At 36.5% G+C, this 15,902-nt stretch overlaps 1 protein-coding gene across 1 annotated transcript in view; it reads right to left on the bottom strand.

Annotated features, from left to right (window-relative positions):
* The window catches only part of LOC128236161 (uncharacterized), a 113,128-nt gene that overhangs the window by 36,520 nt on the left and 60,706 nt on the right, over positions 1 to 15,902 (bottom strand). The window contains exons 16-20 of the mRNA XM_052951045.1: positions 14,520 to 15,045; positions 12,791 to 12,899; positions 8,036 to 8,163; positions 5,008 to 5,128; positions 273 to 432 (exon numbers count right to left, since the gene is read on the bottom strand). Coding sequence (XP_052807005.1) covers positions 273 to 432; positions 5,008 to 5,128; positions 8,036 to 8,163; positions 12,791 to 12,899; positions 14,520 to 15,045 — 1,044 coding nt within the window. The remainder of the gene's footprint in view (positions 1 to 272; positions 433 to 5,007; positions 5,129 to 8,035; positions 8,164 to 12,790; positions 12,900 to 14,519; positions 15,046 to 15,902) is intronic.

Below are 15,902 nucleotides of genomic sequence, written 5' to 3'. Positions count from 1 at the left end.
ATTACAGACGCAATCACTGTCACTATTACAAACTAGGGATGGTAACGAGTACCCGAGAACTCCAGTACTTGATCAAGTGTCCAAGTACCCGAGTATTAATTCAGTAATCGAGTTTTCTACAAAAAATGATCTTGTTTAATATTCACCAAATCCATTGACCTCCACATACATATGATGATACAAAAATATACTGCTGCGTTGCCAACAATACAATGTACGTTCCTATGAAAACAGATTATCATGGTAACCAATGGCAGAGCTAAATATGTTACCAGTGTGGACTACTTCCTGTGTTGTCATGCCAGACTGTGATGGAGGAGATGTGGCCCAAGCTGTGCTCTGTTGTGACCACTAACCAGTCTTCACTCCCCGGCTGCAGGCACACTCGGTCTGCAGTGTTCACATGCTTCCTTCCACTCACTCCATCAGTCCCTGGAATCATGCAGTCATTGTACATCAGTCAATATTACACAACTTATCAGTAATTAACGAACTAAACTTTTAAGGCCTTACAAACTGCAAAAGTTGTTTGAAGGACAAAAAAAACCTAGAGATTGCTTTTTTGAAAAAGCGCATGTCTCCCCCATTGTGTGGTCGTAGGTGAGAAATAATCAATGATGGATCCCAAAATCAATAGGGGCCATCAACTAGTCATGACTAACTGGCATACCAAGTATGAAGTTCCTGGGTGTAAACGTTCTTGAGTTATTGAGCAGAAACCGGTTCTTCACCTCAAGGTCAGTGACCTTGACCTTTGACCAACTGATTGCAAAATCAACTAGACATCATGACCAACCTCACTTCAAAGTTTGGTGAACCTAGATCAAAGCATTCTCCTGATATTGCACGGAAATATTTTTTTACATTAGAGGTCACAGCGACGTTGACCTTTGACCTTGTGACCCCCCCAAAATATAGGAGTTTTCTAAACCTCATGATCAACCTCCCTACCAAGTGTGGTGAACCTAGGTCAAACCATTCTCAAGATATTGAGCGGAAATGTTTTTTACATTGGGGGTCGCCGCGACCTTGACCTTTGACCTAGTGACCCCAAAAACAATAGGGATCTTCTACACCTCATGACCAACCTCCCTACCAAGTTTGGTGAACCTAGGTCAAACCGTTCTCAAGATTTTGAGCAGAAATGTTTTTTATATTGGGGGTCGCCGCGACCTTGACCTTTGACCTAGTGACCCCAAAAACAATAGTGATCCTCTACACCTCACGACCAACCTCCCTACCAAGTTTGGTGAACCTAGGTCAAACCATTCTCAAGATATTGAGCGGAAATGTTTTTTACATTGGGGGTCGCCGCGACCTTGACCTTTGACCTAGTGACCCCAAAAACAATAGGGATCCTCTACACCTCACGACCAACCTCCCTACCAAGTTTGGTGAACCTAGGTCAAACCATTCTCAAGATATTGAGCGGAAATGTTTTTTACATTGGGGGTCGCCGCGACCTTGACCTTTGACCTAGTGACCCCAAAAACAATAGGGATCCTCTACACCTCACGACCAACCTCCCTACCAAGTTTGGTGAACCTATGTCAAACCATTCTCAAGATATTGAGCGGAAATGTTTTTTACATTGGGGGTCGCCGCGACCTTGACCTTTGACCTAGTGACCCCAAAAACAATAGGGATCTTCTACACCTCATGACCAACCTCCCTACCAAGTTTGGTGAACCTAGGTCAAACCATTGTCAAGATATTGAGCGGAAATGTTTTTTACATTGGGGGTCGCCGCGACCTTGACCTTTGACCTAGTGACATCAAAAACAATAGAGATCTTCTACACCTCATGACCAACCTCCCTACCAAGTTTGGTGATCCTAGGTCATGCGGTTTTCCAGTTATCGATCGGAAACGAAGTGTGACGTACGGACGGACTGACGGACTACCGGACTGACGGACAGGGCAAAAACAATATGTCTCCCCCAGAGAGGGGGAGACATTAAAAAAAAAAAAAAAAATCATTATACATTTTATTTAGTGTTGAAAGTTTAATATTTAGTAGGGATGGCAACGAGTACCCGAGAACTCGGTCAATCATCCGAGTATTCGAGTACCAAATTACTACTCGTGTATTAAAAAAAAGAAAAGTTTTCTAATAAAATTCACCAAATACACGATTTACAGACGTAAGTATCAGATCTGGCGCGTTTTCAAGGAGACAATTTACGGTCCCTCTAACCCTCGCTGTGTATACATTTGACCCTAATGAATTAAATGACAGTTTATGTGCCAGTTGAAAACTGTCAACAAAGGGCCCTTATTTGCAAATATCACTGATGCCAGTTAACGAAGTTGTGATAGCTGTACATCTCATACAGAATTGTATTGTTTACCAATTAGAAAGTTTTCACCAAACAATGGACGTTTACAAGCGAATTAGAAACGACCGTTGCGTACAATGATTCCGGAATGGGTGTATCTTATTCCTGGAATTAGGAGTATTAATGAGGTAAACAACAATATTTCAGTATGAAAAACTGTCATTTTAAATATTATTTCTTAGAGAAAACAACTAATCAAATTTTTAAATAATTTTCATTCATTGTAATTCTAAATGTTGTTCATTATTGAGTGTAGTCTCGATCATCTATCCGAATATGATCCGAGTTTTTCTTTCCATTTATTTTGTAGTACATTAATACAATGAAATGAAAGGCGTGATAAACAAATTAAAAGCATGAAACAACATTTGTTTTCTTTTTATTATTTTTTCTGTCTAGGTGCATGATGACATTCATATTAAAAATGAAAACAGCCAATATTACGACCAACGCACAATGTACATGACCGATACATGTATACACAAACTTGCCTTTCCTGAATACTAATTCAAGTTGTCCGAGTTATAGAGTGCCCGAGTACTCGATCGGAAGATTGTCCGAGTACTCGAGTACCAATTTTACTACTCGTTGCCATCCCTAATATTTAGTAAGCATTATTCATATATCTGTTTCAACATGTGAAGCTGTAATTAATAGTTAGCCAATTTTATGAAAGAACATTTTATTAAATTTCTGATCAGAAAGTATTTTCATTTTTCCCAAAATGTCTTTATACAAAATGAATATGTTTTTGTGTCAAAATAGTCTGTACAATCCAATCAACAATGTCTGGAGGCTTAGTGGTGATTGCATCTAATTTAAGAAAGATACTTCAGCTTTTTTTAACCAGGAAATGAAATTAATCCACTATTTTTAATCCACTATTTTTAATAATTTTATTGAATATCTAATATCTTTCTCATTTATAAAAATATCCTTAAGAACTCACAAGACATTGTTGATAAGGTTACGTCTGGGGCATTTTGTCTTCGAAAATGTGCGAATGCTTTAAATTTTGTCCAAAATCTGATAAAATTTTCTTTCATTATGTTTGGTCAACTTATTACTCCAAAAATTGTCGCAAAAGATTGATGTTTAACTCCCTAAAATGATTGTTCGTCAAAACCAAATAAAATATTAACTTTTGAAATGTTCTAATTTTTGGCCTTCCCCACCCTATTTGGGATATAATTGAGGTTGATTTATCTCACAATTGAACTTGATCAAACCATCTATATTATTTTGGATATACAGGGTGGGATGAAAAAAACCACTCTTATTAAATAACTTTTATTTCAGCATTTTTCCCCATTACAAGGAATAAAAAGTTTTATTGCAATTGGACAATAAATAAATAAATCACACCAGCAAAAGATATACATGTAAACCTTTCAGGTAAAAGGGGAATAACTGGCATAATTTATTTTACAACCAAATTGACTGAGACAGTATGCTAACACACATTGTCCCAAACTTGCATCATGATTGAAAAAAATGCTTTAGTTATTGTCTGCACAAGTAACAAACCTACCATATTTTAAGTTAAGAAGAATTGCTATGAAATCCAAGTAATGCAACATTGACCTCCAAAATTGACCTTGACCTGTGAGATGAGAGCATAAATGTCTGGTGCTACAAATATTCCAATGAAGCTTGGGAATTCTGTGTATTTTCCTGAATATTTAAAGTCATGGCTGATACATGAAAAGGTGTTATGGATTCTACAATATAATGATTGCAAAGTTTGACCTTGACCTTCAAAACAAAGAACACAATTTTTGTGTACAACACAACTTCCCGTGATGCTCCACTCAAAGTTATGCGACACACATCTTTTTCTTGTGCTCTACAATTAAGTGAAGATTGACTGAATTTCTATTAATGGTAAAAATCTTGTAACTGGGACACAATTGTTGCTTTGATGTCCATGTTGGGGAACATTGATCTCCAAGTGTGACCTTGTCATTTAAGATAAGGACACAAATATTATGCCCATCATTACTGCCAATGATGCTCTAAAGTCCTGTATAAAACGATTGAATTCCAATTAATAGTAAAAACAAGTTATGACCGAGACATAAATTGTTACTATGAAATCCATATTGTATAACACTGACCTGCAAGTGTGACCTTGACCTTGAACAGACATAGTGACAAGGATAGGAGAGTGATTGCTATATATGCCACCCTTCAGAGGCATGAACAATAGGGATTCCCAAAATGTCGAAACAACACATTTTTTTTTCTCAAATCAGAATGGCCTGGATCCCTTCCCTAAATGTGTTTTTGTCAATACATTACAAAAAGCAACTTTTATTTATGCAAACAGAGGATTAACACCCATGGCTGTAAAATCAGATGTAATGATTATGATTTAAATAATACATATTTAATCTATTGTCAACACAAAATTTTGCTAAAACTGCTGCCAGTATAGACGCCAAATGTAATACTAATATGTAGCCTTTTCAAGCAACACCATGGAGCAATGATTTAAAAAGGGAGTGTTTGTCTTATGGTATGCACCAAACTCAACTTAAAAGGTCCAGCATAAACCCTAGATTTATTGCTCCCCCCTCCCCCATGCATCAAGAAAGAAAACCTTACAAGAGCATAATTTATCGTATATTATTCATAAAAATTAGGTTAATTGTAGGTATTTGAATACCTGTCATGTAGAAGTAGACATTGGCAGATGTCCCTGCACTTCTCCACCAGCTGGTTACGAAGCATACAAGGTAAACATACTGGTCCTCTGGCTTGTTGTCCATACACGGGATTACTCCCACCTGAAGCACACAAGATACACATACTGGTCTTCAGGGTGGTTGTCCTAACACGGATAACTCCCACCTGAAGCACACAAGATACACATACTGGTCCTCAGGGGGGTTGTCCACACACAGGATAACTCCCACCTGAAGCACACAAGATACACATACTGGTCCTCAGGGGGGTTGTCCACACACAGGATAACTCCCACCTGAAGCACACAAGATACACATACTGGTCCTCAGGGGGGTTGTCCACACACAGGATAACTCCCACCTGAAGCACACAAGATACACATACTGGTCCTCAGGGGGGTTGTCCACACACAGGATAACTCCCACCTGAAGCACACAAGATACACATACTGGTGTCCTCAGGGGGGTTGTCCACACACAGGATAACTCCCACCTGAAGCACACAAGATACACATACTGCTCCTTTGGGGGGTTGTCCACACACAGGATAACTCCCACCTGAAGCACACAAGATACACATACTGCTCCTCAGGGGGGTTGTCCACACACAGGATAACTCCCACCTGAAGCACACAAGATACACATACTGGTCCTCAGGGGGGTTGTCCACACACAGGATAACTCCCACCTGAAGCACACAAGATACACATACTGGTCCTCAGGGGGGTTGTCCACACACAGGATAACTCCCACCTGAAGCACACAAGATACACATACTGCTCCTCAGGGGGGTTGTCCACACACAGGATAACTCCCACCTGAAGCACACAAGATACACATACTGGTCCTCAGGGGGGTTGTCCACACACAGGATAACTCCCACCTGAAGCACACAAGATACACATACTGGTCCTCAGGGGGGTTGTCCACACACAGGATAACTCCCACCTGAAGCACACAAGATACACATACTGGTCCTTTGGGTGGTTGTCCTAACAAGGGTTTATGACATGCCAATTAGTGCATAATATCCATGTCAATTATCGATTTAATTGGAAATTAAGGTCATAAAAGAAGATACACCCTGATCCTAAATACAGATAGGTGAAGCCATTGAATACCAATTAAGAATTTTGCAAACTGAAAACACCGAGAAGGTTCGTATATTTGAGTAAACAATCCCTAAAGATAACTGATGTTGACAAATTGAATTACTTTTGAATATCATCTCATTTTAATATTTGTTCACACGCTTTTGTTTAATAAGTATATTGAACACGTTGTTTTGTACATTGTCACATTCGGTGCTCAGTAACCTCCAATGTAATCGTCTATTTATTTCATTAAAGAAAAAAATCGAGAACCAACACTCATCACTCAAATCTTGTAAACATGGAGATTTTCATGAACAGCAAATGTTTAGGCACATGCTTCTGTCATTTGGTTCATAAAAACACATTAAAATGATTTGGTTTATTACTAGTAATTGTTAAAGGCAGATATAATATATTAACACAACAATGATAGTAAGATATACAGTTAGGCGGATATTTACGATGTATACTGCGGCCACTGTAACGAATAAACTAGAGTATGTACATAACATGGCAATTGAAAAAGTGAATAAAGGGTCAATATTTCGTGGGATCATGAATTTGTGGATCACCCAACCCACGAAAACCATGAAAATTAATTCCCCACGAACATTAATGATTTCACAGTATAACCAAGATGTTTCAAAACAGTTCTGGTCTGGTATGGACCTCTGACATCTATGACTTGAAAAATTGCTATGTGACTTTTGACCTCTATATTGTCACTCTTAAAATTGCAAAAACTGATCATGACCTTGATGCATTTAGCTGAAACATGCACTCAATGTGCAAGTTCAATGTGGTGAACATTTGTGCCAAGTTGAATTAATCTTCTTCAAGCGGTTGATTTTTGGGAAAAATAATTAAAAATGACATCTCGAGATATCACAAAAACGATAACTACCCCCCAACATTGCTTTGACACAGGATTTTATTGCATGACTAAGGCAAATAAATTGAAATAAAAATCATAACACATGATTTAATAATGTAAAGCATCATCTCTTTTATTTGCTACAAGATCAATCTAACCTAGCCTGTGTTAAGTGTTAAGCTGATGTTCAAAAGCACATGCTTGATCTAGAGGATTAAGATGTGTGCTGTCTTTTTATAGTGGTCACTTTGCCAAATTAATTCTGAACTCAACCATAAATGGCAAAACCACTATCATCAGTAAGGCTTGTATAGCAAAACTGAAACTGTTCAAAGGCATACACTGACCTTGACCCTTAGGTTAGGATTCCTTGCATGGCTCCTAATAACTTGTCATCTTATGGTGGTGACTAATTTCCAATACCACCCTTTATGACAAAGCTATGGACCTAGAAACCACTATCATCAGTAAGGCTTTTATAGTAAAACTGAAACTGTTCAGAGGAACATAGTGACCTTGACCCCAATGGAAGGAATCCTGGTGTGGCACCTAATAACATGTCATCTTACAGTGGTGACTAATTTTAAATCCCACCCTTAATGACAAAGCTATGGACCTAGAAACCACTATCATCAGTAAGGCTTGTATAGTAAAACTGAAACTGTTCAGAGGAACATAGTTCCTTGACCCTAAAGTTTGGAATTCTTACATGGCGCCTTATATCTTGTCATCTTACGGTGGTGACTATTTTCCAATCCCACCCTTAATGACAAAGCTATGAACCACTATCAACAGTAAAGCTTGTATAGCAAAACAGAGGAAGTTCTGGGGCATGCAGTGATCTTAATCCTGAAGCTATGGAGCCTGGTCTTGGCCACAACACATTTTCATCATATGGTGATCATTTCTGTTAATAATTTCTAAATCTTTCACCATGAATGAAAAAGTTATGAACAGGATTCCGAAGAGGGAAGGACAGGATGATCAGGATGGATGTTAAGATACGCTTGTAAAGTGGGGTATGAATTAATGAAGATGTACTTGTTCGACGTCCCTCCTGTCGTAACGTTTGGCCCAGTGTATAAGAAAGAAGTAGACTATCCACAGCATGATGACGGCTGTCACCACAACAGGGTTTTCAAAAAACGTCAGGAATAGCGCTATGTCATCTACAAAAGAAAAATTGTTAACTTTCTATTTCATATTTCATACTTTTCAGTGAAAAATCATGCTAATAAAGATGCACTCTTACTCCCAAATAAGATTTACCACAATTAATAATATTGTTTTAATATTCCAAAAATACCAATTTTAATTTGAAAGAACTGTGCATAAAACATGGTATTTCTACCTGATCAGACTATAGTATATCTAGTAAATCTTTAGCATTCACCAATCATTTACTATTATTGCGCTTTCTGCTATTAAATACACTGTTAAAATCTTGTTATCATTTATTAATATTTTCCATAAATTTATGCATTTAATTTAGTAAGTAGTTAAAGGTTTATCCGTCAAAATTCATATTTGTTAAACATATGTATGTATTGATTTGAAGTGTCAATTTAATCTAATTGAAGAAAAAGCATTTCAATTGAAACACCTCTTAAACAAGCAAATTCGTTGAATTGACATCCCCCGCCTGATAAGGCAAGGTTCATGGTTTGGAAATGTAAAGTAGGTGGAATACTCCTATATTAACATGTAATATGGCTGCAGAGAAATGGACCGTTATGAACGTTGGATATAAGTTTGAGTTTGTTTGGAATTATTTGAAATAAAAGTTTTGTACCGTATTATATCATGCATAGGACGCACTTTTTTACCCCCAATTCTCGTCTTAAAAAGTGCCTGCGTCCTTTCTATGCTATTAGAATTGCATCTGTTTTTTCCAAGTCCATTTCGGGTCGAAAATATTGGGTCGAAAATATTGGACCGGGGAAGAACGCGGTAATAGTAAGTATCTGTACTGCGTCACCGAAGAGAACAACTGACAAAGGTAAAATCACGCAAGTTAACACACGCAGAAATATATTGAATGTTTACTTTAAAATGATTTATTGAGAAATAAATTGAAAAAAAAATACGAGTGTTTACTTTTTTATAAAAGGGACGCTACTCACAAAAACTCGATGTGAGTCAGCATTTTAACTGGATTGAGTTATAACGGCAACGGAAAATCGGGAAAGGAGGTTAATATCAATTAATCGTTGTTCATGATTTTAATGTTTCGATATTATACAAAACATTTTGTTGCATGTTACTGTTTTAAAAAAATAATAAAGGAATGTGCATAACGCAAAGTAGCATAATTGTCAATATCAAATCTTTTCAAATGTGCGAAGGTGTGAAAAACACCCGCTGTCTGTCATTAGAAAAATGGTTGTTTGTTCGCACTTTACCTGACGTGCCTTCCGCTGGCAAGACTAATTACCGACACGCATTAATTATGCCTACATGCTTTAATCCGCGCAGCGACAAGCCTTATCAAAACAATCCTCAGTTTTGACAATACAGTTTTGTTGCGATTGCAACGGTTGACTGTCATTCAGAAGGCATGTCGGGACTATTGCAACGGTTGCAACGGTTGACTCTCAGTCGGGACTATTACGGCATTTGTACAAGTCTTATAATATGCGTGAATGTTCTCAAAATGTCAAGACATATATCTTTGTTATGTACGCTAAATTACCAAAATACGACGATAATTATCGAAATACACAAGACAGTTATCGAAATATGCCTAATATACAATTTTTTGTTTGTTTTTTACTTCAATATATGTTATAAATACTTTACCAACCTCAATTTTTCGGCTCCGATTTTAACATTTTTCCGCTGCGTCCTATCTTATATATTAAGGGGTTTTACCCGTTTTCTCAACTATTTTTTTGCCTGCGTCCTATCTATGCTAGCGTCCTATACATGATATAATACGGTATATAGAGTACTATTTGTAATAGTTATTATGAATTTGAATGATTTCAAAGTGGAAGTTCAGATATGTCTGAAGTGATAACAGTAAATAGTGGGAAATGACATTTTAAGGTACCTGTTGCAGTGTACGAAATTCGGCTTTGAATCCACTAGCCCATTCGGGCTACCAGATAGGAAATTTTACAAGCCCGAAACCAATTTCACTAGCCCAATCTTAAACACTTAAAAGTATCACTCGTTCGGAATATTTTTTGGAAGTTTAAATACGATTCCGCAACGATTCTGAGTATCTAATCAAGCACGCTGATACAGTTTCAATAAATGCTCCACAATCTGAACAATGCGTCAATAATAAATTATAGTCATACATATATTAGTGTAGTCATCAAAAGTTCAGTAACTAATAAAGTTTTCAAAAAGGTAATACAAGAAAAATATTTCCTGAACATATCTTTTATTTAATGGAAAGAGTTATGCATGTACTATAAGTTCTGCTATCCAATGCATCCTTGTCAAATCAGATATGCACCAGCGATTGTGCAATGACATTTTTCTCTTTTCAACTTTCAGTTTCACTTTCAAGTTTCAGAAGTAACAACAAAAATATATCGATGTTTATATTGCCAATATTTCTATAATTGTTCTTTAAAAATTAATGGCAAAGCTATTTAAAGGTATAAAATAGAACCTTACTGTACTGTACACAGACAACGAGTTAACTGTATATCTGACAGTTCTCCTTTCACTTTGATTAAATTTGTCAGGAAGTAAGCGAGCACCTGTTTCCTCCGCATTTAAGACAACTTTTGTAGAATGATTATGTTCTGTTCGCATTAAAAACTTAAATATCTTTCTTTTTATATTAGCTAATAAATAAAATATATTTAAATGAAATAAATAAAATATCAATGTTGATATTGCTATTTTAGCATTGTCAATTTTCATAGCCATCGTTGTTGTCGAAAACTGCCGACTTTATCGGTTAATTTACATAATGGGCGGAGTTAATGACGTCATAGAGTTTGACTGCTGCTAATAGACACAGTTACTGGTTAGAAACTGATCGATAATTACTTGTCACTTCGGGCGTTAATGAATTTTGGCATGTGTTTATATTTATTGATTAAATAAACAAACATTGAGCACATGGCTTGAGCCCTGAATGTAAATTTCGGCGAATCCGACTTCGCCGTTGTCAAGGCGACTTAATCGCTCCAGTCGCCTTGAAGGACGCATTCTTGAATAATAAGGCTTTGCGTATAAAAAACATGATGCGTAACGCGTTTAAATGGCAGGGTTTTTTAAATAACCTAAGGAAAAAACGGTAGCCCGGTCGGGCTAGTTTCTGTGGAAAATCGTTAGCCCCAGCTGAAATTTGGTAGCCTCGGGCTATCGGGCTACCGTGAATTTCGAACACTGCTGTTGATCATGTTCACTGTGTGTTATTTTCAAGCTCATCTAGTTTTACTGCTACCAGTTCTGTGAGATATGACCTAGTGACCTAGTTTTTGACCCCATACGACTAATTTAAAAATTCTTGTAAGATTTCATTTAGGCAAACATTCTGACCAAATTTGAACATAACTGACTATTCAATACCAATATTTGGTTTAGGACACATTTTTTCAAAGATTTCACCTACTGACCTGGTTTCGGACCCCATGTGACCCAGTTTCGAACTATTCAACAACAATCAAGGAAATCTTAGATTGCCTCTAGTGTGTTCCCAATCTTTTTTTTAGATTTGACCTTGTTTTTGACCCATATGACCCACTTTTAAAACACAGTCGAAATTTTACCAAAGAGAACATTCTGACCATGTTTGAACATAATTGAGCCAGTCACCACCAAAAAATAGTTTCGGACAAGATTTTTGGAAGATTTGACCTAGTGACCTAATTTTTCTATCACATGTGACCCAGTTGAAAACATGTCAAGAGTTCATCAAGGAAAACATTATGATCAAGTTTCATGAATATTAGACCATACATAATGCCTCAATGTGTTTCAAAGATTGTTCTAAGATTTGACCAAGTGACCTAGTTTTTGACCCCATGTGGCTTACTTTACAAGCGGTCCATATTTCATCAAGGGGTACATCAAGACCAAGTATGAACATAATCCAACCAATCATTTCAATTCCGGACAAAAAAATTCTAAGATTTGACCTAGTGACCTTATTTTCGATCATGTGTGACCCAGTTTTAAATAAGTCCAAGATTTTATCAAGGAAAACATTCTGAATAAGTTTTATGAATATTTGACCATATATAATGCCTCTAGTATGTTCTAATGATTTTTGTAAGATTTGACCTAGTGACCTAGTTTTTGACCCCATGTGACCCACTTTTTTAAGTGGTCCATATTTCATCAAGGGGTACATCATGACCAATTTTGAACAAATCTTGACCAATCATTACCATGATTTGGTTCCAGACAAGTTTTTCTAAGATTTGACCCAGTGACCTAATCTTCTAAGATATGTGACCCAGTTTTATTTACAACCAAGAGTTCATTTAGGAAAACATTTTGATTAAGTTTCATGAATATTTGACCATGTATAATGCCTCTAGTTTGTTCCAAAGATTTTTCTAAGATTTGACCTAGTGACCTAGATTTTGACCCCATGTGACCCACTTTTAAAAGTGGTCGAGATTTGATCCAGGGGAACATTCTGACCAAGATTGAACATTTTCTGATCAATGCCTACCAAGATATGGTACCGGACGGACGAATGGAAGGACGGAAAGACAGACGGACATCGCCCAAACAATATCCCCCTCCCGAAATCTTCGATTCCGCAGGGGATAATAACTCTGACAAGCTTCATGTAATGGAAAAAAAAATAAGGAAACAAACCTATTGGATTCACAAATGTTGGGGCCACAAGAACAGACGATCCAAATGAAGACAGATGGGAGGTCAAACACTCAATAGATGTTGATGATGATAAACTTTGGTCAGAAATCTGAAATGTCAAAGGAGTTTTTAACAAACAAAGGACAGTTTGAGCGAATACGTAGAATTTATACGTGGTCGTTAAAAATATTCAAGTGCCAGGATTTTCTACTTGCATTTTTCGATTCTTACTCGTATTTTGCGAGTTAGCAACCGTTAAATTTGATCCCTGCCTCTATATCTCTGAATATTGTGCATATTAGGCCTTGGACATTGTGCCTATTAACGAGGCTATGTTTAATTTTGGCTTCTCAAGGCTTGTCTTTCACATAACCAGTCATTTGCTAGCAATACAATAGTGAAGTCCCTTATAGGTTTTAATGCCACACAAAAATAATCTGAAAAAACTACCTTTGTATAAATGCATAGTTTTATTAGTTATTATTCCAACATATTTTTCTCAGTGCCCAAATGAACAATTGTTTGATTTTGTTTATATATACCTTAAAATCCTACATATGATCAATTACAAGTCTTAAGCTATAATAATTCATTTTGACATGTCAAAAGCTATAATAATTCATTTTGACATGTCAAAAGCTATAATCATTCATTTTGACATGTCAAAAGCTATAATCATTCATTTTGACATGTCAAAACCTATAATCATTCATTTTGACATGTCAAAAGCTATAATCATTCATTTTGACATGTCAAACATAATAGTAATGCCCTATAGTATAATTTTTACTTGTTTGGTATTTTAATTGTTTCCATAACCACACTTTTTTTTCTGAAATAAAATAAAAAAAATCTTATATTATTCATTCCAACAAACCAAGTTTCATTAACCTAAGGTGGCATATTACTGCCATAAGATAATCTGATAGCGTACGCAACTTGTTTTGGGTTAACCACTTAATTTTCGCGATAATTATCTAGCTATTTAGTTAATATACGCGATACTTTTTTGGTAAGATAAATATCATAAGACTAAAAACAGGCCTGAAAGTGTTTGTGAATTCCATTTAATAAGTAACATAATAACTGGTTAACTAGATAAGATTCATGTTACTTGTAACTTAGCCATGCCACCATTTTAACCTACATGTAACACGTTTGTACTCCTTTTTATTTATTTTATGACACATTTCTATACGAGTAGTAAGGACAGCGGGAGGGAAAATTTATAGTACCCTCTAGTGAAACTGGCCAGGCAGGGCTTTTTCTGCCCATTTTGGGAAAAAGATCCTGAACATTTTGGGAAATTTTGCATCATGAAAATGCCGAAATTGGGAAATTTTACAGTCAAAAGAAAAAGCTGTCTAGTCTCCTGTGAATTAGGAAATGATTAAAATTATTTTATTTCCCTTTAAAAGACCCAAAATGGCTGAAATATCAATCCTTGGGTGTAAATATCTATTGCAATAAATCATGACAGATAATATTTCATACTTATCTCTGAATATGATGAAAATCAATGAGTTCAATTATCATAAAAACTTTACATCACATAATTTAATATCCTATATTTTGCTTTGGGAATGGGTCCTATAGTCGTACCTGTGGGTATTGTAGAAAAAGCCCTGCCAGGGGACACCGTTAGCAGACTATTTAGTAAAAACTTAACAAACCTGCATCCCTTCTTGTGTCCACCGTTAGCAGACTATTTAGTAAAAACTTAACAAACCTGCATCCCTTCTTGTGTCCAGTCATCCTTTTCAACATCCCAGTAGTAACATCCCAGGTGAAAGCTCCGCAGGGTGGTAGTCAGGTCCATAAGTGCATAACATTCACTGAATGTCTCGTTTCCCAGACAGCCTTGTTCACGTAACATCAACTCTTCTCTAGTTTGGGTGTCGGTAAGGTCAACGCTCACAGTAAAGTAGAGTACATAAGATGTTACATTGCTTTCTTCCAGCTTTGGCTCACGAGCTGACAGATATATGGTTTTTCCTGAAATTACATTGCCCGGGGTATCTTTTGCTGTCAAATCTTCGTTCAAATCAGTGCAGTTTGCTGTCATGCTGATATCTGGGAGATGGCTACAGAACATGCCACAGCCGGCATATATTCCAATACAGGAGGCAGTGTTGTCTTTACAGCAGCGATGATCACACTCCTGGCAGTACCTGGTGATGTTGTCCAAAACATTACCACCGTCACCATTACCTCTTCCATACACAGCATTTATCAGCTCAATGTCTCCAGGGTATCTGAATACACATTTAATAAAGATTTGTGGCTACGTAGCTTTTAATTAAAGATGAACTCTTACTCCCAAGGTCTTAACAAAAAACACATTTGGTTCGGTTTCCCCAACCCTACCTACGAAATAGGCGCTAACCCTATCGTTTTTATAGTCAATTGTTAATTGTGTGTTTTAATATGTAGTTTAAAACCTTTTAAAGCTTTATACACAGTGTGTGTATACCACGTGATAAATTGCGTCATAAATGCTATGTCGGAAGGCAATATTTTGATTCGAAAAAAGACTTTAAACAAAGATAACTTCACTATTTATTCACCATTCTAAATGAAACATAGCACAGTCTACGCCGCTTACAGAGCCCCACCTTTGGTCTTTAACCAGAATTTGATTGCGAGTTTAGTTTTTTTAAACACTTCGACAAACCTTTTTACAATACGTCCGTCTGACGGAGCACTGTCAAAACATTATTTTGGAAACAGGTTTGTCGAAGTGTTTGATGAAACTAATGACCTCATCAAATTTTGGAAATAAAACAAAGGCAGGGCTCTTTAAGCGGCATAGGCTGTCCTTTGTTTCATTTAAAATGGTGTTATAAATGAAAAGTTATCTTTGATTTAAGTCTTCATTTTAAGCAAATTTTTGCCTTCCGACGTAGCATATATGACGTCATTTATCACGTGGTATACACACTCTGATACAGAAGATTACTTTAACACCATTCTCCAATGATGGCAATGACGTTCTAATATAAAGCCTTATATAAAATAAAACAAATAAAAAGCCTACCTACCCTACCTATTCTTTAAACGAATGAAACCTTAACCAAATCATTTTTTATTTTGGCCCTTATAAGTTAAATAG

The sequence above is a fragment of the Mya arenaria genome, chromosome 5 (genome assembly GCF_026914265.1).
Source record: "Mya arenaria isolate MELC-2E11 chromosome 5, ASM2691426v1".
NCBI lineage: Eukaryota > Metazoa > Mollusca > Bivalvia > Myida > Myidae > Mya > Mya arenaria.
This window is presented reverse-complemented; position numbering and strand designations above follow the sequence as displayed.